Here is a 23,748-nt window from a genome sequence, read left to right as displayed (position 1 = left end):
AACTATATCACCTTTTGTGCCCAATTTAATATTAGCCTTGGCTCATTTAAGGTCGGGACTGCCCAAAAATTGTAAAGGGTAAGATCCTGGCAATAGTAGATAGATACTCTTGTAATCCCCCCCCCCCCCCCCCAAGATTACTTGTAATGGTAAATGGGCAACATGCCGTACTTAGCATTATTCTACAACAGAAGCCACATCTTATTTACTGCATCTGGAAATTTTTTTGAAATGCATCTCTAAAATGTTACAACAGTCACCTTAAGTGTATCGCTCTGTAATCATCACATGAGCTAATAAGTGTAGTCGAACCCCCACCCCCTTTGTCACCACTCTTGAGTGTTTTGGGAGTTCACAACATACTGACCACTGTAGTCGGAACATGCAAAATCCACATGGTCCTACCTGTAATCTTTTTATTGTGAAATGTGTGTGTTTATGGGCCAATTTTTGCTGTGTAGGCTTAAAAACGTGGAATATTTCACATGGAAAATTTAGATGCCTCTGTAGCCAGGTGGGCAGGAGCAGCAGTGCATAGCACACACTTCTTATTTAGACCAGGGTTCGAGCCCGTGACCACCAAATACGGAGGATGTGGAAAGGTCAGGGAATGACCACTGCATATCCCCGGAGCAAATATGGCCTTAGTTCCTAATGCTCCTAAAAACCAAATAACAAACAATGAAAATTTGCATCCTCTGTCTGAGATCACCTGACTAGTTCGTTGTTTGGTTTTTTAGGAGCATTAGCAACTAAGGCCATATTGCTCTGGGGATATGCGGTGGTCATTCCCTGACCTTTCCGCATCCTCCGTATTCAGTGGTGACGGGCTCGAACCCCGGTCTAATCAGGAAGCATGTGCTACGCACTGCTGCTGCTGCTCCTTTCCACCTGGCTACGGAGGCGCCAGCTGACTCGTGATCTGTTCTTACCTCTCAGAACAGATGACAAACTAACTATAATATCATGGCAGACAACATAACTGTTAAATGTCTGTAAATACGTTCATAGCATGGCTGAATACCTACACCTCTTTCAGATCAGGTCATTTTCTCCAATCATAAATTATCACAAACAATTAATAAATAAAATTGAGCAAAACTTATTAATCCAGAAGATTTACCTGATCATCAGTCAGTGGTAACCAATATATGCAAGGTGTTGCCTTAGTTTTTCGAAACAAATCATCTAACAATTTTGCTGGTGTTTCTTCCTCCTGCTTCTTTTTTGAATCTGTTAATTAAAAAAAATAATAATAATAAAAAAATAAACAACAATTCACATAAAAATCATTAAATTTAATGCTCATAAGTCCTTAATACACCTAAAAAAAACAGGCAGACTTAGCTGAATATTTATTGTAGTGATAAACACAATAAAAGTCCTTTACAATGAATTTCTTGGGAAAGGTGAATTAATTTAAAACTTATTTTTTCAAAGAAGTTCTCCACTTTATTTTAACATAAGTAGTCATTTCTGCTTTATTTAAATATGTTAGGATGAGAAAAATTGGAAATTAATCAAAGAATTTCTCATTTTCAATATTTCTGATGGATATTGTACTTTTTTTTTAATATATATATATATATATATATATATATATATAGCATTGCCAAAAGGCTAATTTTTCATTTATTTAAATTGGTGAGATCCTGATTTGGGACTTAGTAATTCCTCATCAGATAACAAGCAGCCTGTGATGACATTTCCATTGCAAAACAATGCTAATGAATTTGTTCTATGCAAGCTGCCATGTAGTAAGAATTTTGAAAGGGTCAAGTTAGAAATTAAATTATAAAAATGGCTAAAGACATTCTGGCCTCCTAAACTTTTTTAAATGGATGGCAGATCAAATGTCTGGCAATGCCATTTTCTTAAAAAGTAGTGCAATACAGTTTAATACAATGGTGTGACACATGTTAATAAAACAGTGCAAGGCAAACTTATGGTAAAAGCAAAGTTCTTGATGTTAAGAATCAAGAACTTTGCTTACTCCAAACATACTCCATTCACAAGCAATTTAAATCTTGCAAGTGCCCTCATGACTAGCATGGAAAAGATCTAGTTTCAAATCTCTTTGAGACAAGAGGAATTTTTATGGGCTTTTCACACCACATGATTTAATTGCTGCAATTTATTCATCTAAGCCAGCAGTTCCCAACCTTTTTGACTCACAAACCCCTTTCAACATAATATTTTTTATCGCGAACCCACTTTCAACATAATATTTCTGAATTATAATTACAAAATATTTCCAGTACTATATTTTTATAAGCCACATAATAAAAATTATTATTAGGTATTATTTATTACTTTGTAAAGCAGTTATTAATCAGTCCAAACTAGATTTCGAACAGGCTAAGAGTAGAAAACTAGCTTCTTGTCCAAATGGCAGCCGAACATTCTGGTCACTAGCCAAAGCTATTGGCCGCAATTTTTGCCCATCTCTGTTCCAACCTCTGTCAAAACCATACAGTTCTGTTGGCACATCAGCCAAAGATAAAGCTGACCTGATAACATCCTATGTTTCTTCCAACTTATGTATTGATGATCTTGGTAAATCACCTCAAACCATTCACAGTACACTCCATTCAATGCCTCCTGTGGTCTTCCATCAAAAGGATGTCAGAAGGATTTTGACGAATCTTGATGCTAAGAAAGCTCCAGGTCCCGATGGTATTTCTCTACTTGTTCTCAAAACCTGTGCTCCTAAACTTACTCCTATTCTTTGCCGGCTTTTTTCACTTTCTTATTCCAAAGGTGTTTTTCCTACTGCTTGGAAATTTCTAATATCCAGCCAGTTCCTAAAAAGGGTGACAAATCCCTTTCATCCAATTATCGTCCCATTGCAATTACTTCTTTTCTTTCCAAAATAATGGAGAAATCAATTAACTGCCAACTCTTAAACTATCTGGAAATCTTCCATCTGATCAACGATTGCCAGTATGGATTCCATCAGTGTCGTTCCACTGGTAATATTTTGGCTTATGTTTCCCATCTATGGACAAATTCAATGGAAAAGTTTGGTAAAACATTGGTGAAACTCTTGACATTTCAAAGGCTTTTTATTATGTTTGGCATAAATAAAGCCAAACATAAACTCTTCTAAATAAGCTCCTATCCTATGGTTTTCCAGCTTTTTTTTTTTTTTTTGTAATTGGGTATCTGGTTTTCTCTCTGACTGCTCAATGCAGGTGATGGTAGACTGCTCTCTGTCTTCTAACTTCTCCATTAATGCTGGTGTTCCCCAAGGTTCAGTTCTTTCTCTCACTCTTTTCCTCTTGTATATTAATGACCCTCTTCAATTTACCAGAAATCCTATCCATAGTTTTTCTGACGATAGCACACTGCATTCCACTTTCCAGTTGGAGAAAGCTTGCCCTGCTCAAACAGCCTCAACTTCTCGAGTATCCACTGCCAAATCCTTGAATGCTAATCTCCAAGTAATTCTCCAGTTGGGAAAAGATAATTTCAATCCTTCTAAAACTCAGTCCTGTCTTATATCTCGCAAAAATGATTCTTCTGCTCCTATGCTTATCTTCGATGAGGCTCCAATTTCTAGGCAAGATCTTGGGGATTATTACCCTAACTTCTAATCTCTCTTGGCATAAAGCACATTACAAATATTGCTTCCTCTGCATCTAAAAAACTGGGTTTTCTCTGTTGCTCTCAGCGGTACTTTTCTTCCAAACAGTTGACTCTTTAGAATTTAGAAATTAGAAATCCTTTTAGAAATCGAAATCTGGGGTGGTGCCCGCCCCTAAAACCTCTTTCAAGCTTCTAGATTCCATTCAAAAGCGGACAGTTAAGTTAATTAATGTCTCATTTCCAGTGGCGGATCCAGAAAAAAATGACAGGAGGGGCACCATTTTCTGCACTAGAATGGCGATCACATCAGCGTTGCCAACTGCAGCCACAATGCAAAAATAGATAAAATCCTATGTTAATAATGGAAAAAAAAAAAAATATATTTTTTTTTGTAGCTAAATGGAATTTAAACGATTGGTGTATATTCTCTGAAAAATGACGAGGGGGGCCATGTTCCCCAGTGTCCCTACCCTGAATTCACCACTGCTCATCTGTAGATGATCTCTCCACTCTCTGTCTCAGACAGTTTCTGTTGCATGCCTTTTCTATAAATGATTCCATGGGCACCGTTCTTCTGAATTGGCTTCTATAATTCCTGCTCTCTCTTCCAAAGCAGCATGAACACGTGCCACAAGCAGTCAACATCCTTTTACTGTCCAAGTTTAAACTCACAGCACCAACTTTTCTTATTCATTTATTTATTCGACTTCCGTTTTCTGGAACAACCTTTCTTCATACTTATTTCCTGAAAATTACAATCTAGAGAAGTTAAGTCTAATGTCAACAAGTATCTTCTTTCATCTTTTCAACCTATGCATGGTACTAAGTACTACAGGTTCTCAAAAAAAAAAAATAGTTTACAATAATAAACCTATGTAAATCTAAGCAGACACCACTACAGAATTTTTAGTGCAAACCCCAGGGGTTCGCGAACCGCTGATCTAAGCCATTGCACTGATTAAAATTAAGTGTAATGTATATGCAGTGCAGCACTTTAATACAGTCCCACTGCTCATCTAAAATAAACTTAAAATGTATTACAACTAACTGGCAAGTAAAATATATGTGTAAAAGAGTAAATTACAAGATTTCTCATTTTTAAAATCAAGACTTAGTTTCTTGAAAATTTCTGTGTATAGCATATGTACTTCAAAGGCAAAGTACCTCCCCCACTGGGATTTATCATTAATTAATCAGACCAATGATGCAATGAACTTTTTCTGTATTAGCCAAAAATTAAATCAACAATGTGCTGCCCACGGGTAAACTTCATGAGGTCTAATCTTCTATTGCTTCTCAAATTTTAATTTGTGCCTCCTTGTTCTCGTTTCACCTGTCAGCTCTTTCATTCATTTTACTTATTCCTTTAAGAGCCTTAATCATGTTATCCTTATCCTTTTAAGACACTCCTCATATGGTCAATCAATCAATCCTTAATCCCAACAAAACTAGCTGTCCTTCTTTACAACTCTAGAAGTCATCTTTTATAAAGAGGAATGAATAACTTCCTTCTCCCCGATAGCAAAAATCCTTCAGATCATTGATAGTACAGCGTGAGGCATCCTACTCACCTGCTTACACCGCAATGAAAACTTCATATCCGGTTGTATTGTTACCCCTAAAATCTATCTCATCCTTTAATTCTGTGTCAACTGGTAAATCACCCCATGGATTTCTTTTCTCTGAAGTGCAAGACTTCATGTTTAGAAGGATTATAAACTTCAGTTGACATCTGTTAGGCCATACCTGTAGATGATCTAAGTTGGTCGAAAAAGCACACTCTAGTCCTGACTATTTACCATCCTACTTACATATCTTTAGATCATCAGTTAGACAAGTACTCTTAATTTCTCTATTTCCATCAGACAATGACTCTTATTTTCAAGCAATCAAATCTGCCCTCAAAGCATTAAAATTCCCCATTTTCTCTGCACACAAAGACATTTCCTGTGGCATTATGTAGAGCTACAAATCCAAATTTATTATTTAAAATGATACTGGAGAGCTTGCTACACAAGGATGTATATGTATGTTCAGGGGTAAATTTGTATGTTGTGCAGGCTGAAAAATACAGAATAACTGGGGGAGGGGAGATGAACACAACTACCTACAGCCTTGACTAAGGATTTCAGAAATTCCTCTAGTCATCGACATGGATCAAACAAGAGGCAGATAGTGATGTTTTGTGCTAAACAATAAGGCGTTGATGTGTAGAACAGCATATAGCAATCAACTTACCCCACCAACCCAAAAAAAGTCAAAGCATCTTCACTGCTGCTCTACTAAGCAAATAATTTCAGTTAAAATTTAAATAAGACCAACAGCACTATACTAATGTTCTTTTTTAAGTGCCTATAAAATTATTTCCTTCAACCTCAATGCTGTATATTAAAAACACTGGTCAACACAAAAATACCCAATCTTGACTAATTTCATGCTGTTTAACATGAAAATCACATTAAAATGTCACTAGGGGTTCTGCGAGAGATCATGATTGAAAAAAATAATAATAATAAATGTCGATTTTTGAACTCTGCGCAATGCTAGTGCTCGCAGTGATGGACAGTGACCGAGAAGCCCCGTATTGCAAAAAATTCAAATCATTTTATTAGTCACCCAGAATTTCTTCTGTATACTCATTTTATGCAATGTGTCTGTAAACTGCGTGTTTTCTCTGGTCAATTTGCCTGTTGCTGGATGGAAAAACTGTTTCTGGAGAAATCCCTTGCTATCTATGCTTGAGCCAGCCTCATACGTAGGACTTTCAATACCAGTCCAAATCTTAATACAGCTATTTCGGTATTTTTAATTTATGAAACCAGGATACCGGTATTCCCAAAACAAATGTTTTATTCAATAAATTTATTTGAATGACAATTAGGTGCAATAAAGTAAGGAAAAAAAACAAGTACTGTAATTAGTTCAGTTATTCATGTTTTAAATAAACTTTTAGGAGTGTAATGGGAGTGTAATGGTTCTAGGAGTGTAATGGGAAATTACCGACCGGTCAGTCTAACTTCAGTAGTAGGGAAAATCATGGAGGCAATGATTAAGGGTGGAATTCAAGATCATTTAGATGGAAATGGAATTCTGCAGGATGCACAGTATGGTTCTGTAAAGGGAAAATCATGTTTAACAAATCTGGTTAGTCATTTTGACAGTTCACTCGTGAGTTGGATTTAAGGAATAATTTCAACATTGTTTATTTGGATTTCAGCAAAGCATTTGACTCAGTCCCACATGAGTGGTTACTTTATAAGTTGGAGGCTGGAATCATAGAGAAAAATCCTTTGATGGATAGCACGATGGCTTGAGGGCACCAGGCAGAGGGTTACGATAAATGGTTATTCCCTAGATTGGGTTAATGTAAGTAGTGGGGTTCCCCAAGGATCAGTATTGGGACCACTGTTGTTTTTGATTATCTTAAATGACATCTATGAAGGGATGGTGGGCGTGAGGTCTAAACTTGCAGATAATGTAAAGATCAGTAGAGTGGTTAATGATCGCAAGCAGAGCTTCTTCAGAATGACCTAGATAGATTTCCAGGATGGTCAGAAAAGTGGCAGCTATACTTTAATTCAGCAAAATGCAAGGTCTTACACCTGGGGGAACAGCAACCCCAAAATAACTTATACACTTGGTGGAGTTGAACTAAAGTCAGTAGTGGAGGAACGGGACTTGGGAGTTATGATACGGTCAGACATGAAGTTGTCCGAGAATTGTGGACAGGTTGCAATGCTGCATGGTGTCCAATCGATGATTTATCGAACATTTGCTAGTGGAGATAACGACATCATAATCACATAAAGGTGATTTTATAACCTTTATGTGATTAAATTATAAACAATTATTTTTTTTTAAATTAGTACCGAAAAATCGGTATTTTTTTGTATGAATACCGGTATTTCAATACTGGAAAAAAATGACCGGTATCCCGGTATTGTAAGCTCTACTTATATGGCAGTAGGATGGTATTCATTTGGTTGAGTCCATTCTCAGTTTTTGATGCAAGATAGGGGAGACTGTTGATAATTGGTGGCCACTATATTGCACTGAGGGGGAAGGTAGAATGATGACGTCAGCTTCTTCCTCCCAAATACCTCCCCAACTGCTGTTGTAAACGTTTCAAAACGTGCATTGTGCAGGTTAGAAATGAATTATATCCTAAGTTTTCGTATTTTTTGCGATTTTCTCGTTTAGTTATTTATTATGTTCTTCTGTTTTGTATTTTATTAGTGTTCTTGTTTTACAAATATCTGAGGCCAATGTGGTGATTTTTGAAGATGAAGTGTGGAATGGAAGGAGGATTCGAGGATTCTAGGCCTACAGAAAATTTTGATAAGGTTAGTGAAGAAGAATTAATCTTCTGAGTCATTTCACCACAGTAATGAAAAAAGGGACACAAAAAAAATTCCATCTTTACAATGAAAACTACTTATCAATGGGTTTTACATTGGCTGGTAATCAAAATTGTCCTATTCAGTTGTGCGTTATCTGTGGCAAACAACTTAAAAATGCAGCAATGGCTCCAGCAAAATTGAAAACACACTTAACTACAAATTATAGCCATTTGACAAGTGAAAGTACTGACTGTTTTAAACGGCTATTGGAATCTCAAAATAGAGTAAAGCTTTTGTTACAAAATTCACATTCAGTGAAAAGGCTCAGGAAGCAAGTTATTTAGTCGCAGAAATTATTGCCCAGAAAAGGAAAAGTCACACAGTTTGTGAGAACCTAGTAATGCCAGCAGGTAAAATTATAGTGAATAAAATGCTAGGACAAGATACAATATGAGAAATTGAAAAGGTTCCACTCTCAAACAATACAAGTTCATGTACTGATGACATGCCACATGACACTGAAGGTTTTGTGTAATAAAATCAAAAACAACAGCTCTTATCCGGGTTGATGAGTTAACAGATTTCACCAATAAATGTCGTGCTACAGCATTTGTAAGATTTGTAAATGATGGTGAAATTCAAGAAAACTTTTTCTGCTGCTAAGAGCTGCCTGAGACAAGCAAAGGCCAAGATATATTTAATGTTTTGTCTTCACATTTGGAAACAAAAGGTCTATCTTAGAGGAACTGTGTTTGCATCTGTACTGACGGTGCCCTTATCAATGGTTGGCTCCATGAGAGGTTGGCTCGCCTCTCTTGTAAAAAAAAAGTAAATTCTGACGGTGTCACAACACACTGCTTTCTTCACAGAGAGGTGCTGATATCAAAAATTCTTGGAGATGAAATGAAAACAGTTCTGGATGATGCTATAAAAATGGTTAATTTCATTAAACAAAGATCAGTTCACTCAGGAATTTTTAAAAACTGTGAAAACTTGGACAAAGGGCACATAAATCTCCTGCTAAATACAGAAATCCAGTGCTTAGCAGAGGAAGATTTCTTCAACAGGGTGTTTGAGCTGAAAGGTGGATTTCAGGAGTACTTTCAAGAAAATAGTAAGCCAGATTTTGCTGAATGCTTTGAAGATGAAGAATGGCTGCAGAAACTAACCTGCTTGGCAGACATTTTTCATCACATGAACCAGTTGTGACAAGTCTCTGCAAGGCCCTGGAGAAAATGTTTTGACTTCAAGTGACAAGATTCTTGGATTTAAAAGGAAACTGAATATTTGGAAAAATCATGTTACAAAAGAAAATCTTGAAATGTTTCCACTGCTGCTTGGGCTTGAGAATGAGGAAGGATATCAGCAAGTATCTAGTCTTATTGAAAACCACCTCAAACAGAACAAAATTGAACAGCATTCATTTTTCTTCCCTTTCAACGGAAGTGTATGATTGGGTGAGGGGCTTTCTCACTGAATCTTCTGCTCAGCCTGAGAACTTGACTTTTTGTTGTTGTTATTGGGTTTTAGGAGCATTGACAACTAAGGCCATGTTGCTCAGTGTATACTGTCCATAAATTGCGGGTGTTCTGAGGTCAATTTTATGTTTGCTGGATGAAAAACCATGGCAACCTCGCCTGAGACTGGCTAATTCAGTCATGTTGTGAAAAAGACTCACAAAAATTCCTCCCATCATCGACAGGATTCAAACTCAAGCCTTTTCCACCCGGTGTGGGAAGGACGGCAATCCTACCAACTGTGCTACTCACCAGGGCGAGAACTTAACTTTGAGAGGCGAGAAAGAACTTTATGAGCCGCAGTCTGATCGTACATTCAAGATGAGATTTACTGATCTGCCCCAGACAAGTTCTGGATTCCTTTGAAAGAAGAGTATCCTGCCATTCATAGGAAAGCAATGAACATTTTGGTGCAGTTTTCAACTTCTTACATGTGTGAGCAAGCTTTTTCTTGTTTAACAAGCATCAAGAATAAGGATAGAAATCATGTCATTTCAGTTGAAGATGAAATCATGTCATTTCAGTTGAAGATGAAATCCGTGTGTACTTTTCTCAAGTTCGATCCAGAATTGAGCATTTGTGCAGAAAAAACAAGCACAGGTTTGACATTAGAGGTAAATTTCATTCTTTATTTTTAGTTTCAAAAATAACTTTTTTATGAATATATATATATAATTATATATATATATATATAACTTTTTTATGAATATATATATATAATTATATATATATATATATAACTTTTTTATGAATATATATATATATATATACATATATATATATAACTTTTTTATGAATATATATATATATATATATATATATAGGCCTATAAAAGAGACCAAGAAACCAACACATTTTGTAACTGCTAGGCCTATATTTGAGCCTGATCATGTCACTCAGTAAGAAAATGTTTTTTCAAAGTCTTGTATAAAACTGTCTTAGGCTATATTTTTTATTCATACTGCTTTGGCTTATGGTTTTAGTAGCTTTACCGTTCAACATTGTCAATAAATTTTCATGTTGTAAATAACATTAAAATCGATTTACAACATTTATTTAAATTAAATCTACAAAGCCTACCTTTAGAAAAATTAAATTCCCTATTAAATCCCATTTTGGCTTAAGCCAGTTATTTAACAGAAATTTATTGTTTGCCTTATGAGTTTTTAAACTTTATGAAAAAAAAAAAAAAAAAAAAAGATTAATTTCAAGAAAGGTAAGCTAAGCTTAACTACCTAACTACCTGTTGTCCCCCCCCCCCAAGAAAGGTTGGCTAAAAAGACATAATTCATTAGCATCTTGTATAGTAGAAATTTGTGATAAGACTTTTAGGTCTACTGGGATAAAGTAAAAAAAAATGAAAAACTGAACCTTCCTCTACCTACACTACTGACTTCAGCAATAGAGTTGATTGTGTGTGCGTGTGTGTGTGCACGAGCATGGGGGGGACCACATAAAAATAGTATGCTAATAAGTTGGCCAAAATAAACAGATCCAGAGAAAAATATTCTCTACTCAAAAGAGCATTGCCAATTATTATTGGATTAGTATATCTACAACTTACTGATCATGCTAACGTACTGTGAGTTGTAGATATAATACGAGGTATCAAAAAGTTCATACCCTTAGCTAGAAAGCAATAGCTTATTTCTAGCTAATGGTATGAACACCAAGGTGATTAAACTTCGTAATCCTTTTCTATGTACTCTCCATGTATAGTAACACATTTCTCCCATCTTGTTTAATGCCTTGATCATAGAAGTCCACACTTTTTGCCTGAAACCACGATTCCACTTCATTGATAACTTCCCGAAACGAATCAAAGTGGCATCCAAGCAATGGTTTCTTCATTTTTTGAAACAAGTTGTCTGACATTGCTAGGTCAGGGAATAGGGTGGGTGCTGTGGTAGTTTGAAGCCGCACTGGGCAACAAAGTTGGTGGTGGCAACGGCTTCTGTAAAGGCATCAGCAATCTTGGAACCCATTGTTTAGAGACCTTAGATGGTCATGTAAAATGCTGTGGGCAGACCCATAACTTATTCCCACTGAATTTGCGATGAAATGAAATGTCACTCAGCACCAGCTGCTCAACCTTTGCAACCGTCTCACTGTCTGTGGATGTTGATGGCCTTCCTTCTCTTGGCTTGTCAAAGACACTTGTATGACAGCACTGAAACTCCCGTTTTTTTACAGTGTCGTAGTATAGCAATTCTGCCAATACACAGCTTTCATTCCTTCATCAGTTTCCTGAGATTTCTTGCCCTGTAAATGCAGGTTCTTGATCACTGCTCGATCTCCACTTTGTCAACCATAGCATCCTTCCTCAGATTTCGAGCTCCACCTCTGGTGTACGATCACCTACAGGAATGAAATTTCACAAGTTAGTTATTGAATGTGTAGACAAATTATATTAAAAATGGCATCTTCCTACTGATGTTTTATCTAGTTCAGGGTAAAATTTTTGATACCCCTCGTATTTTTTATACAAGGGGTTCCCTGAGACCTGAAAATTATTTCAAGGTTCCTCCAAGGTAAAAAAGGTTGAGAAAGGCTATTCTACATTACCGACTACAGCTCTTGGTAAAACGCATGGCAACACCACTGTTTCAGTACCACAACACTCTTATCATGTGGTCGCCTCACTCTGCACCACGTGATAAGTTGTTGTCACCTCAAATGCATCTTCAACTCTGTTGCAGCAATTCCCGAATATGGCTAGGTACTGGGTGATTTGTTCTCTATGAGATTCCTACATTTTGTGCAGTATTTGTGTTGTGCAAGATTAATATGCTCCGTAAGTGTGTGAATAGTTCGAATGACTTCTGTTACATATGTAGAGAAGTCACATTAGCTTGAAGAAAGTGTCCTTTAACTCGAGCCATAAGAAAGACCTGCTTCTTGTACTTTGGGTGTAAAGTAGATGATTAGGACAAGAACTGGGCTCCACACATATGTTGCACTACCTGTTCATCAAAACTCAACAGGCAGGTTAATCGAAAGGGACACTTTATGCCTTTCACAGTGTCCATGATATGGAAGGTGCCAACAAATCACATTACCGACTGTTACTTCTGTATGGTGCCTCCTATTAGAAAAGGGATGACAATGAAAAAAAAGTAGACAGTGACATACCCAAATATACAATCTACAATTTGTCCCGTGCCTCATGGTGAAGTATTACCTATTCCTGAACCACCCGACCATCTTACTGTACACTCCGATGAAGATGAAGTCACTGGTGAACATCAGCCTGATGTATACAAAAAAAGTACAGCAACTGTCTACATCAAGGGATCCACATTTTGTCCAAACCTTTGTATCTTTCTGAACTAAATAAGATCAAAGAAAGTGAGCTTAATGACCTCGAGACTAGAACAGTGGAATCCTCTAGATCATTCTGTGAAAGTGACAACATTTCATACTCAAAACAAAAACTATGATAAATTCTATCAAACAGAAGGTGAACTCACTGTTTGTAAGATTGTTGATGGTCTAATGGCAGCAATGAACATTAGGCATGTTCCCAAAGAATAGACTATTATAACCCCTTCTAAGGTTAGCCTTAAGGCTATATTATTACACAATGGAAATATGCTGCCTTCAATAACCTCTTGCATATGCCATCCACAAAACAGAAACATATGCAAGCATTAGCATACGATGCAAGAAAGCAAGCTTATGCAGCATCAGCAAAAAAAAAAAAAAAACCTCCCATTTCACCCCTCCATTCATTCCAAATGCCTGTCCAGCTCAGCCTTAAATTTATTTAGGCTATTAGCTTCCCCAACAAAAGATAGAAGCCTCTTGTACCAATCAACTACTGGCTGGCTAAAGGCAAATTTTCGCACATCTATTCTACTACAACTCTTTCTTCAATTTGAAACTGTGACCACTCAGGTTCTTAGTCTGAGCAAGAAGAAGAATCCCATCAGCATTCAGCTTGCTCAACCCATTCAAGGTCTTATACACCTCAATCAGATCACCTCACAGGTGCCTACTCTCCACGTGCTGCAATTTGCAGAACTTAAGCCCTTCTTGGTAAGAGCACCCTTTGTTGCACTCACCAATCTTGTTGCCTTTCTTTGTATTCGTTCTAGCAACTCTACTAACTTCCTAAAATGAGGCCTCCAGACATGTAATTGATATAAAACAATTAACTTACAAGTCTTGCTTTTCAAATGTACTTGTATTAAAAGGAGTTAGTATGTGTGTCCAATGTTTGTGCTTAGTTAAGCTTACAGAATAATTTAGGGCTAAAGCCTCAGATTACATAGGGAGTTAACTAGAATACAAGTTAGTGCAATTGCATCATTTCTGTACATAGCCAACTACTTAAGTAGTTATAAATTGGCATCATTAAGTATATCTCATATTGTGAATACCTTAACGAGTTACCATGATATTGCACTATCTTGAATAAATAATGCTTCACCATAGGCGAAGACTATTGTTACTACTTTATTAAGTAGTTGGCTACGTACAGAAATGATGCAATTGCACTAACTTGAATGCCTAGATAAGCTTTAATAATATTAATAATTTCCTGACATGAATAGATGTGCTGGTTGAAATTATGCAATGAAACAAAATTAAATTAAATTTAAATTATCTTCCTTTAATTATAATTAACAACAGTGTCATTTTTTTCTATTCCTTCAACACAGCCTTGACTTTCAATTTAAATCACAACAAAATTGGACAACTGTTGCCATAAAAAATTATATCTGTGCTAAGTATACAAATTATATCAAAGTTGTCATGATTTCAGCAGACAATAAATTTTAAGCTTTTGATATTTTCTCCCCTGAAATATGGTACATTTTGTGGATTTTGATGATCTCAATACAAATTTGAAGACAGAAATTGCCTAGCACCCACAGATTTAGAGAGAAATGCAGATTATGTTTACTAATATTCTTAATGAAAATTTAAGAAGTACAAGGGTTGGCCCATAAAGTAACATCCCTTGGGTGAATATTTTGTAACTGAGTTAACATCATGAAGTTTTATATATTGCTAGTATAATACAGTGGATTCTGGTTATTTGGGCCACCGGTTAATCAGAGCAGTCATTTATTTTGGGCAAATCTTAAAAAACAGAACCCAATCGAGAAAATAGCCAGGGTTTACTTCGCTTAATTGGGACAACATGCTGTTTAATCGGGGCAGGAGACCACAGCACTGGAGATTACCCTACGATTGTGTCTGACCGTACCACGTGGTTCGGTCGGATTTCTGGAGGTCACAACCATAAAACAATAAAAACAATTAGCAGTCGCCTGTTTATTGGACTTTTCTGTTAGTGTAATCTATCATAAAGGGATAGTAAACTCGATCTTACTGAATTTGCGATAATACCGACAGCTGGAATTCTGAGGGTTATTATGGTGAAATGTGTTTACACTTTCATGGAATCTTCAATCTTATAAAAAAATTAATTTTCAGAATCTTCTCTTCATTCCTATTTTCAAAGCTTCGTAACATGTTACTCCATTCTCACTTGTGCGTATTGTGTTACTTGCAATTTGTGTGTGCCGTGTTCTTTGTTATTGATTGTTTATCTTTTTACTGTTTTAAATTTTAACCCCCACCCACAAATGTCAGTAAACAGAAATAAATGTCAACTAGTTCGTATGTACATATTACAGTACGTATTAATTATTCCGATTATCACATATCATTTAATTTTTTAATTAGTAAGGTAATAAAGGGTAAATTTGTGCTTAATATATTTTTACTTTTATAGCCTGTGGATAATATTCCTCCTATTTTCACTAATTAGAATTGCTGTTTAATAGAATTAAAATTCAATTCACAAATGTGATCACAATGACCGGCACTTACTACACATTGTATAGTTAACGGTACTTTGCTATGGCGAGTCCATCGTAACGTGATTTGATTGTACAGTGAACCAATTGCAAAGCGGGGGGGGGGGGTCTATTGTATTTTTAACTATTTACGTGAAACTTCAGATAATTGGGGCAGCCGCTTAACTGGGCCAAGATGCACTAGTCCCGATGTGTCCCAAGTAACCGGAATTGACTGTATTAAGATGAACTGTTAAGATAAAAGTTTGTTTATTACAGACCTGAAGTTATGAATAGTCAAACTGACGTCAGTTACTGCAAACAGTCAGTGATATAATTCCTCTTCAAGTCAGAAGAAAACTTAGCTTTCTGGATTCATGAAAAATTAAGGAAAGTAAACCGTTAAGACACTTTTGGTGTAAACCATGTTCACAAATGGCTTGCCCATTTTAAAGGAGTCTGACATTTGTGACCAGCCAAGGAGCGGAAGACCAGTCTGTATGCACTGAAGGTAACACTAAAATTTTGGATGAAACGGTTCAAAAAGACAGGACAATAACCACATATGCAATGATGCAAGTACTAGGGTGCCCAAAGAAAAGTGTATTAACAAGAGAAATGAAGTTCTCCAGGCAGGAGACCTGCCAAGACATGTTGCAGGGGTGGAATAATTTTCAAGATTTTTTTAAAGGATTTAATAAGTGATGAGACCTGAATCTTCCATTATGACCTTCATTTTAAATGCCAGTCTATGGAATGGACACATCCATCATCTTCAGTGAATAAAAAAAAAACTTTGAATTGCCAGATCACAAAAAAATTATGGCCACAGTGTTTTGAGAAAAAGAAAGGCCAACCGTGGTTGATTTTTTTTATAAATAACAAAATCTTAATAGGGCTATAAAACCAAAAAGGAAGGCTCTAAAAGGACATTAAATATCACATTACACCATGACAATGACAGGCCACATACTGCTCATATGACTCAGATGAAAATTGAGTATATAGTACAGACTTCTGTCTGATTTTTGACAGGATGAAGAGAGAGATTACTTTTGTGGAAAACACTTTTTAAATGATGAGGAGCTGAAAATGACAGTGACAGGCTGGCCTCAACAGCAGGGTCCATCCTTTTCCCACAGTGCATAAGCAAATTGGATAATGCAAAATAATGTACATGTGGTTCCCAAATGTTTGATCTTATAATAAACGACTGATATAAATTTCAGGTTTGTATGGCTTAATCGGGCCAAAATGCACTAGTCCCGATGTATCCCAAGTAGCGGAGATGGGAGAAATCCCAGGTGCCGTCTGACACGAACATACCTTGTATCCCAAGTAACCGGAATTGACTGTATTAAGATGAACTGTTAAAATAAAAGTTTGTCTATTACAGACCTGAAGTTACGAATAGTCAAACTGACGTCAGTTACTGCAAACAGTCATGATAAAAAATTCCTCTTCAAGTCAGAAGAAAACTCAGCTTTTTGGATTCATGAAAAATTAAGGAAAGTAAACCATTAAGACACTTTTGGTGTAAACCATGTTAACAGATGTGCCCATTTTAAAGGAGTCTGACATTTGTGACCAGCCAAGGAGCAGAAGACCAGTCTGTATGCACTGAAGATAACACTAAAATTTTGGATGAAACAGTTCAAAAAGACAGGACAATAACCACATATACAATGATGAAAGTATTAGGGTGCCCTTTCTTGAAAAATGTAAAAATATTTTACATCTGTACTTTTATGGCCAAAGAAGCATATTACTTATGGACCAACCACTATATAACAATAAAAGGCTTAAAAATATTAATTTTTTATCCACCCCCCCCTCACCCCCTGTAATGATCAATATCCAAAAATAGTCTTTCCAGCATACCAGGTTTCCACATTCCTCCAATTCCTCATATACGTTGCACAATTAGTGCAGTATACAAGAAGCACCCACTTCTTGTCCGGATAATCTATTTGTAGTCAAAATAAAGTTTATATGCTTTTTTTAATAGGAAAGTTATACACTGTAATTGAGATTTAAATGAGCAATCATTGCACATGTGTATTAAAGAATGTTAATACTGTTATATATTATTAAGCTTATGTTCTCTTTACAGGTTTTGGTGTGTTGTAGTTGAATTTTCTTTTAAAATGTCACATCACTGCTTTAATTCATCAGACAATTTTTGTTATAACAAAATCAATGTTATTTTCAAATATTGTGATTTGGCTAAATAAATGATAGTCAGAAAGGAATCCCCCTGCCCCAATTATTTACAGTGGAAGTGGAGTGTATTAGTAACCTCTTAATCCAAAACTCTCATACCGTTCCTGAAAGGTGGGCAGGTCTCAGGGGTATCAGACAGAAAGCTTCTGCATTGGAAAAATTTTAAAACAAATTAGATTTCTATCCAATGTTCCTAAATTTACTCACCTTTTTTATCTCTCTTTTTTTCTGCACTACGTGCTCTTTCTCTGTCTTGACCTTTTGAACGATGATCTCTTTCAGGTGACTCTTGGGGAATTTTATCTTTGTCCCATTCTCTCATGGGTATTTGAATGTCCCTATGCCTATCCTTCTCCTTTCTGCGCTCTTCTCGTTCTTCCTTTCTTTTGCGGCTGACATCTTCATTAAGAGCCATTCCCTTTCCACTCAGCTTATCGCCTCCTGAAGGATTTACAAGCTTAGGAACCTGAGAACCCAAATCATGGTGACAATCCAACTGGGGAAAAAAAAAAAAAAAAAAATTTTTTTTTATACCAGCTGCATAATATATTTTCAATCACATTGCAATAACTCCCAATTAGATGATGCTGAATGAACCATTTTTGTATATTTAACTACAGTCAAAAATAAATGTGTCCAATAATTAGTAGCACCAAAAAAAAAAAAAAAAAATGCTGATTCTATACTCAACCTGCAAAGGACCAAATCATTTCCTATCCAGAAAGTGTGTGGGGGGGGGGGTATGTTTACTCCATTAAAAACTCTTCAATCACATTAATTTTTTTATTATTTTAATCCTTGTACTACTCATTTTACCACACATAAATCAATAAGTTTTACTGATCACACAAATTTTGTACTCCTATGAATGGTGTAAAACAAAAGTTTGCTTTGTATCTGGAAGCCCAACTTTGGTCCTTGAGGTTGTCACAGACATTCTCTCAGATATGCCAGACAAGCTGTTCTTGCTACCTGGGAGTCTAAAACGCTGATGGAACTGATATTCGGGTGACACTCAAGTCAAAGTGGACCCAATTTCGGCGAAGTCCGGACGGTCTATGACAGCCAAATCCTCTGCTTGCACCTTCACGATGGTGGGACTGTTAGTAATCCTGGGTATAACCTTCATGCACAAGTACATGGTGGGTGACCACCCAGGTGTGAACCAACGTAAGCAGGGGTCGAGGTGTGGCGCCCACACCACATGGAGGAACGCCGCCCCTCTATGTTACCAGGCAGTACTAGGTGGTAGATGACTCTCATCAACCGGTGAAATACCACCACTTTGCTTATTGGAGGCTTGAAGTGGTGGAACCCATGTTTAGTCTCTAGAGCTAAGTTCCGGCCAACCCTTCCCTATCTCTTCCATCATGCAGTATGATTGATGATTTTTGAGGTTATGATGAATGTCGTGGCGAGATCCAATATTCCTTACATTTCGAGGGTACAGCTCTAAAACGGTGTTCGCAGGCCGGCCGCTAGTTAGTACACCGGACTGAACCTATTGGTAACTCTCTAGGAAGCTTCCGGATCAGCTAGTGTATAATCTTACTACCTCTACTCTGCCAGATAGTGACTGGAGGGAGTCCGAGTAGTGTGTATGTGGGGAGCATTGTCGAGGCCACGTTATGTCAAGGATCTGGGTATATTCTTACCACATGTACGCCATATCCAAAAATTTCATTACTTCATACAGCATGTCCCACCCACTTTTTCTTACTATTGAATACACCATGAATTGTCAAAATAATAGAGCAAGCTTATCTGCGAAAAGATCTAAACCTCCCAAGGACTTCCTAATTCATTTCACAAATATACGTGGTCTCAATTCTAATCTCAACGATGTCCATTTCCACTTGCAGTCTTCCAAACCCCATGTACTTTTTCTGACTGAATCCCAGTTATCAGTTGATTCAACTACTGCTCATCTCAGATATCCAAATTATTTGCTGTATGATTCCTTTCGCCTCAAAGGTGGTACTTGTGCATATGTCCGTTCTGATATTCCCTGTCAGAGACTAGGCAATTTGGAATCTCCTCTCTTTGATCTTCTCTGGCTTAAAATCTCTCTACCCCATTGTGTAAAATTCATCTGTTGTCTCTACCGTTCTCCCAACTCCACTAATCACTTGGAGCTCTTTGACTTCCTCTCTTTGCAACTTGACTTTCTCCAGTCCAACTTTCCTAACAGTGAGGTAATTTTCCTTGGTGATTTTAACGTTCACAACTCCAGCTGGCTTCCGTTTTCTAGTCACACCGACCCAGCAGGTCGAGACTGAGGCTTTTGCAATTACTAATGACCTAGCACAGATTGTTCATTTACCTACAAGAATACCGGACAATCCTAATCATACAGCCAATACGCTTGATCTTTTTCTCACAAACAACCCTTCTAAGTACAAGGTTGAAGTGAGAGGTCCTTTAGGCACTTCAGATCACAACTTGGTGATTGTCTCTTCTCCAATGGAACCTTTATCTCATGGCTATTCCCAACCTCGTATTGTTTGGCATTACAAGAATGCAAAATGGGATGACCTGCGAGACTTCTTTTCTTCTTTTCCTTGGTCTGATTACTGTTTCAAAACTTCTGATGTCAACGTTTGCTCAGATCGTGTCAGTGAAATTATTCTTGCAGGAATGGAATCCTTTATCCCACACTCCACTTTAAAATCTCGTCCTTTATCTAAACCTTGGTTTTCCAATAAATGTGCTAAGGCTGTCCAAGAGAAGAACGTTGCATATCGTAATTGGCTTGTTTCTAATTCTTCAGTTTCATTTTCTGCCTACACCAAAGCTCGCAACAATTGTAAAGCAGTTATTAATCAGTCCAAACTAGAGTTTGAACAGGCTAAGAGTAGAAAACTTGCTTCTTGCCCTAATGGTAGCCGAGCATTCTGGTCTCTTGCCAAAGCTATTGGCCGCAACTTTTGCCCATCTCTGCTCCCACCTCTGTCCAAACCAGATGGTTCTGTTGTCACTTCAGCCAAGGATAAAGCTGACCTGCTAGCATCCCATTTTTCTTCGAGCTCATGTATTAATGATCTTGGTAAAACACCTCCCACCAGTCCTAACACGCTCCATTCAATGCCTCCTGTGGTCTTCCGTCAAAAGGATATCAGAAGGATTTTGATGAATCTTGATGCTAAGAAAGCTCCAGGTCCTGATGGTATTTCTCCACTTGTTCTCAAAACCTGTGCTCCTGAACTTACTCCTATTCTTTGCCGCCTTTTTTCACTTTCTTATTCCAAAGGTGTTTTTCCTTCTGCTTGGAAATTTGCTCATATCCAGCCAGTTCCTAAAAAAGGGTGACAAATCCCTCCCATCCAATTATCGTCCCATTGCAATTACTTCTACTCTTTCTAAAATAATGGAGAAATCAATTAACCGCCAACTCTTAAACTACCTAGAAACCTTCCATCTGATCAACGATCGCCAGTATGGATTCCGTCAGTGTCGATCCACTGGTGATATTCTGGCTTATGTTACCCATTTATGGACTAATTCAATGGAAAGGTTCGGTGAAACACAAGTAGTTGCTCTTGACATCTCAAAGGCTTTTGATCGTGTTTGGCATAAAGGTCTTCTAAACAAGCTTCCATCTTATGGTTTGCCAACTGTTTTTAGTAATTGGTTATCCAGTTTTCTCTCTGATCGCTCACTGAGGGTGATGGTAGATGGCTCTCTGTCTTCTAACTTCTCCACTAATGCCGTTGTCCCCCAAGGTTCAGTTCTTTCCCCCACTCTTTTCCTCTTGTATATCAATGACCTTCTTCCATTGACTGGAAATCCTATCCATAGTTTTGCCGATGATAGCACATTGCATTCAACTTTCCATTTTGAGAAACCTTGTCCAGCTCAATCAGCTTCAAGTTCTCGAAAATCTGCTGCCAATTCCTTAAATGCCGATCTTCAGGTAATTCTCCAGTGGGGCAAAGACAACTTAGTTGATTTCAACCCTTCTAAAACTCAATCTTGTCTTATATCTCGCAAAAAGGATTCTTCTGCTCCTATGCTTATCTTTAGTGACACTCCGATTTCTAGGCAAAATGATATATCTCTTTTGGGGATTACCCTGACTTCTAATCTCTCTTGGCACAAGCACATTACAAATATTGCTTCCTCTGCATCTAAAAAACTTGGTTTTCTCTTTCGCTCTCGGCGTTACTTTTCTCCCAAACAGCTGCTCACTCTGTATAAATCGCAAATCCGCCCTGCCATGGAATATTGTTCCCACATCTGGGGTGGTGCCCCCAAAACCTCTCTCAGGCTTCTTGATTCCATTCAGAAGCGGGCAGTTAGGTTAATTAATGATTCATCTCTAACAGAGTCTCTCCACTCGCTTTCTCATAGATGCACTGTTTCTGCTGCATGCCTCTTCTACAGATACTTCCATGGGCACTGTTCTTCTGAATTGGCTTCTATAATTCCCGCTCTCTCTTTCAAAACAGTCCGAACACGTGCCGCCACCAGCCAACATCCATTTACTGTCCAACTTCAAACCCACAGAACCAACTTTTCATCTTCCTCATTTATTCATTCAACTGCCGTTTTCTGGAACAACCTTCCTTCATACGTATTTCCTGAAAATTACAATCTACAGAAGTTCAAGTCCAATATCAACAAATATCTTCTTTCGTCTTCTCAACCTCCAACCCAAGCACGGTACTAAGTACTATAGGTTATAATACCTCTCGTGTTTGGGGTTCTCATAAAAAAAAAAAAAAAAAAAAAAAACTGTGAAAACGATTTTAAAACTATCTTTAAAGTGAAAAAAAAAAAAAAAAAAAGGTAGGTCTCACTGTGGTCAGTGTCAACCTCAAAATAGAATTCATACTGTGTGACAAAAGAGATGGGAAGAAATCAGATTTTTGCTCTATAAGCCAAATACGGTTTGGCCATGTTGGTATTATGTTTATTTCTGAATTGGAAATATGTACATAATGGAGCCAAACATAAATAATATATAAACACTTTGCAATATCACCATCATAAAAGATTACTTCAATCACAAGAAAGTCTTGATTTGTTTATGGGTGAAACATATATATATATACATACTGCTGTTTACTTAATATTTTTATAAGGTGGTTCGATGGACAGAGCCCAAGGCATTATCTTTTACAGTCTCAATCCCAGGGTTTACAACTATGATACTGCAACACAGCTGGTAAGTCTTTAGGTATTGTTGTTGTTACTGTTATGTGCCTCCCTAGCCAAGTGGTCAGGAGCGGGAGTGCAATAGCACACGCTCTTTGAGTAGACCAGGGGTTCAAGCCCCTGACTGCTGAATATGGCCGATCTGCCAACCCTCACTGGACCAGCATGGCAGATTATGGTCCATTTCCCTGAGCATGAATTGATCAGGAGGCTTCCATCCTGCAGTGGGTTGATAATGGCTGCACTTTACTCTTTTTTTTTTTTTTACTATATAAAATTAACCTTAAAATAAAATTCGAGTTAGATCTAAATTTGATTTACTAAACTTTTAAGACTAAAAATTTTAATAATTCCAAAATAATTTTGTGCAATTTTTCCTGCAAAAAAAAAAAATACCCTGAAACACTTGAAGACATTATGTACCTATTTCCAATTTGGAAATAAACATAATAATACCATCATAGGTTTTGGATGCTTTATTATCTTCAAACAAAGTTTTCCAACACATTAGCATTGTGTTGGAAAACTTTGGAGGCATACGATGCAAGAAAGCAAGCTTATGCAGAATCAGCAAAAAAAAAAAAAAAAAACGCTCCCATTTCACCCTTCCATTCATTTCAAATACCTGTCCAGCTCAGCCTTAAATTTATTTAGGCTATTAGCTTCCACAGCAAGCCTGTTCCACCAATCAACTACCCACTGGCTAAAGGTTAATTTCCACTTATCTATACTACAACTATCTTTCCTCAATTTGAAACTGTGCCCCCTCAGTTTCTTAGTCTGAGCAAGAGGAAGAATTCCATCAGCATTCAAGCTTGCTCACCCCATTTAAGGCCTTATACACCTCAATCAGATCACCTTACAGGTGCCTACTCTCCAGGTGCTGCAATTTGCAGAACTTAAGCCTTTCTTGGTAAGAGTACCCCTTTGTTGCCCTCACCAATCTTGTTGCCCTTCTTTGTACTTGTTCCAGCAACTCTACATCCTTTCTAAAATGAGGCCTCCAAACCTGTACACAGTACTCTAGGTGTGGCCTGACCATTGCCTTGTACAATGGGATTATCACCTCCCTGTCCCTGCTAGCAAAATTCCTATATATCATTGACAAGACTC

The 23,748-nt window shown here is 37.2% G+C and overlaps 1 protein-coding gene across 3 annotated transcripts in view; it reads right to left on the bottom strand.

The window, feature by feature from the left end:
* Window positions 1-23,748, bottom strand: part of Acn (apoptotic chromatin condensation inducer acinus) — a 295,740-nt gene that overhangs the window by 12,834 nt on the left and 259,158 nt on the right. For all 3 annotated transcript variants that reach the window (XR_016547575.1, XM_090383866.1, XM_090383867.1), the window contains exons 9-10: window positions 17,686-17,974; window positions 1,124-1,233 (exon numbers count right to left, since the gene is read on the bottom strand). Coding sequence is in view for 2 of the 3 variants with exons in the window: in XM_090383866.1 (XP_090239992.1) it covers window positions 1,124-1,233; window positions 17,686-17,974 (399 nt within the window). In the remaining variant the exon portion in view is untranslated. The remainder of the gene's footprint in view (window positions 1-1,123; window positions 1,234-17,685; window positions 17,975-23,748) is intronic.

This window comes from Mastigoproctus giganteus, chromosome 10 (assembly GCF_048544385.1).
Source record: "Mastigoproctus giganteus isolate SK-2022 chromosome 10, ASM4854438v1, whole genome shotgun sequence".
Classification (NCBI taxonomy): Eukaryota; Metazoa; Arthropoda; class Arachnida; order Uropygi; family Thelyphonidae; genus Mastigoproctus; species Mastigoproctus giganteus.
Note: the sequence above shows the minus strand (reverse complement) of the source record. Positions and strands in the feature narration are given on the sequence as shown.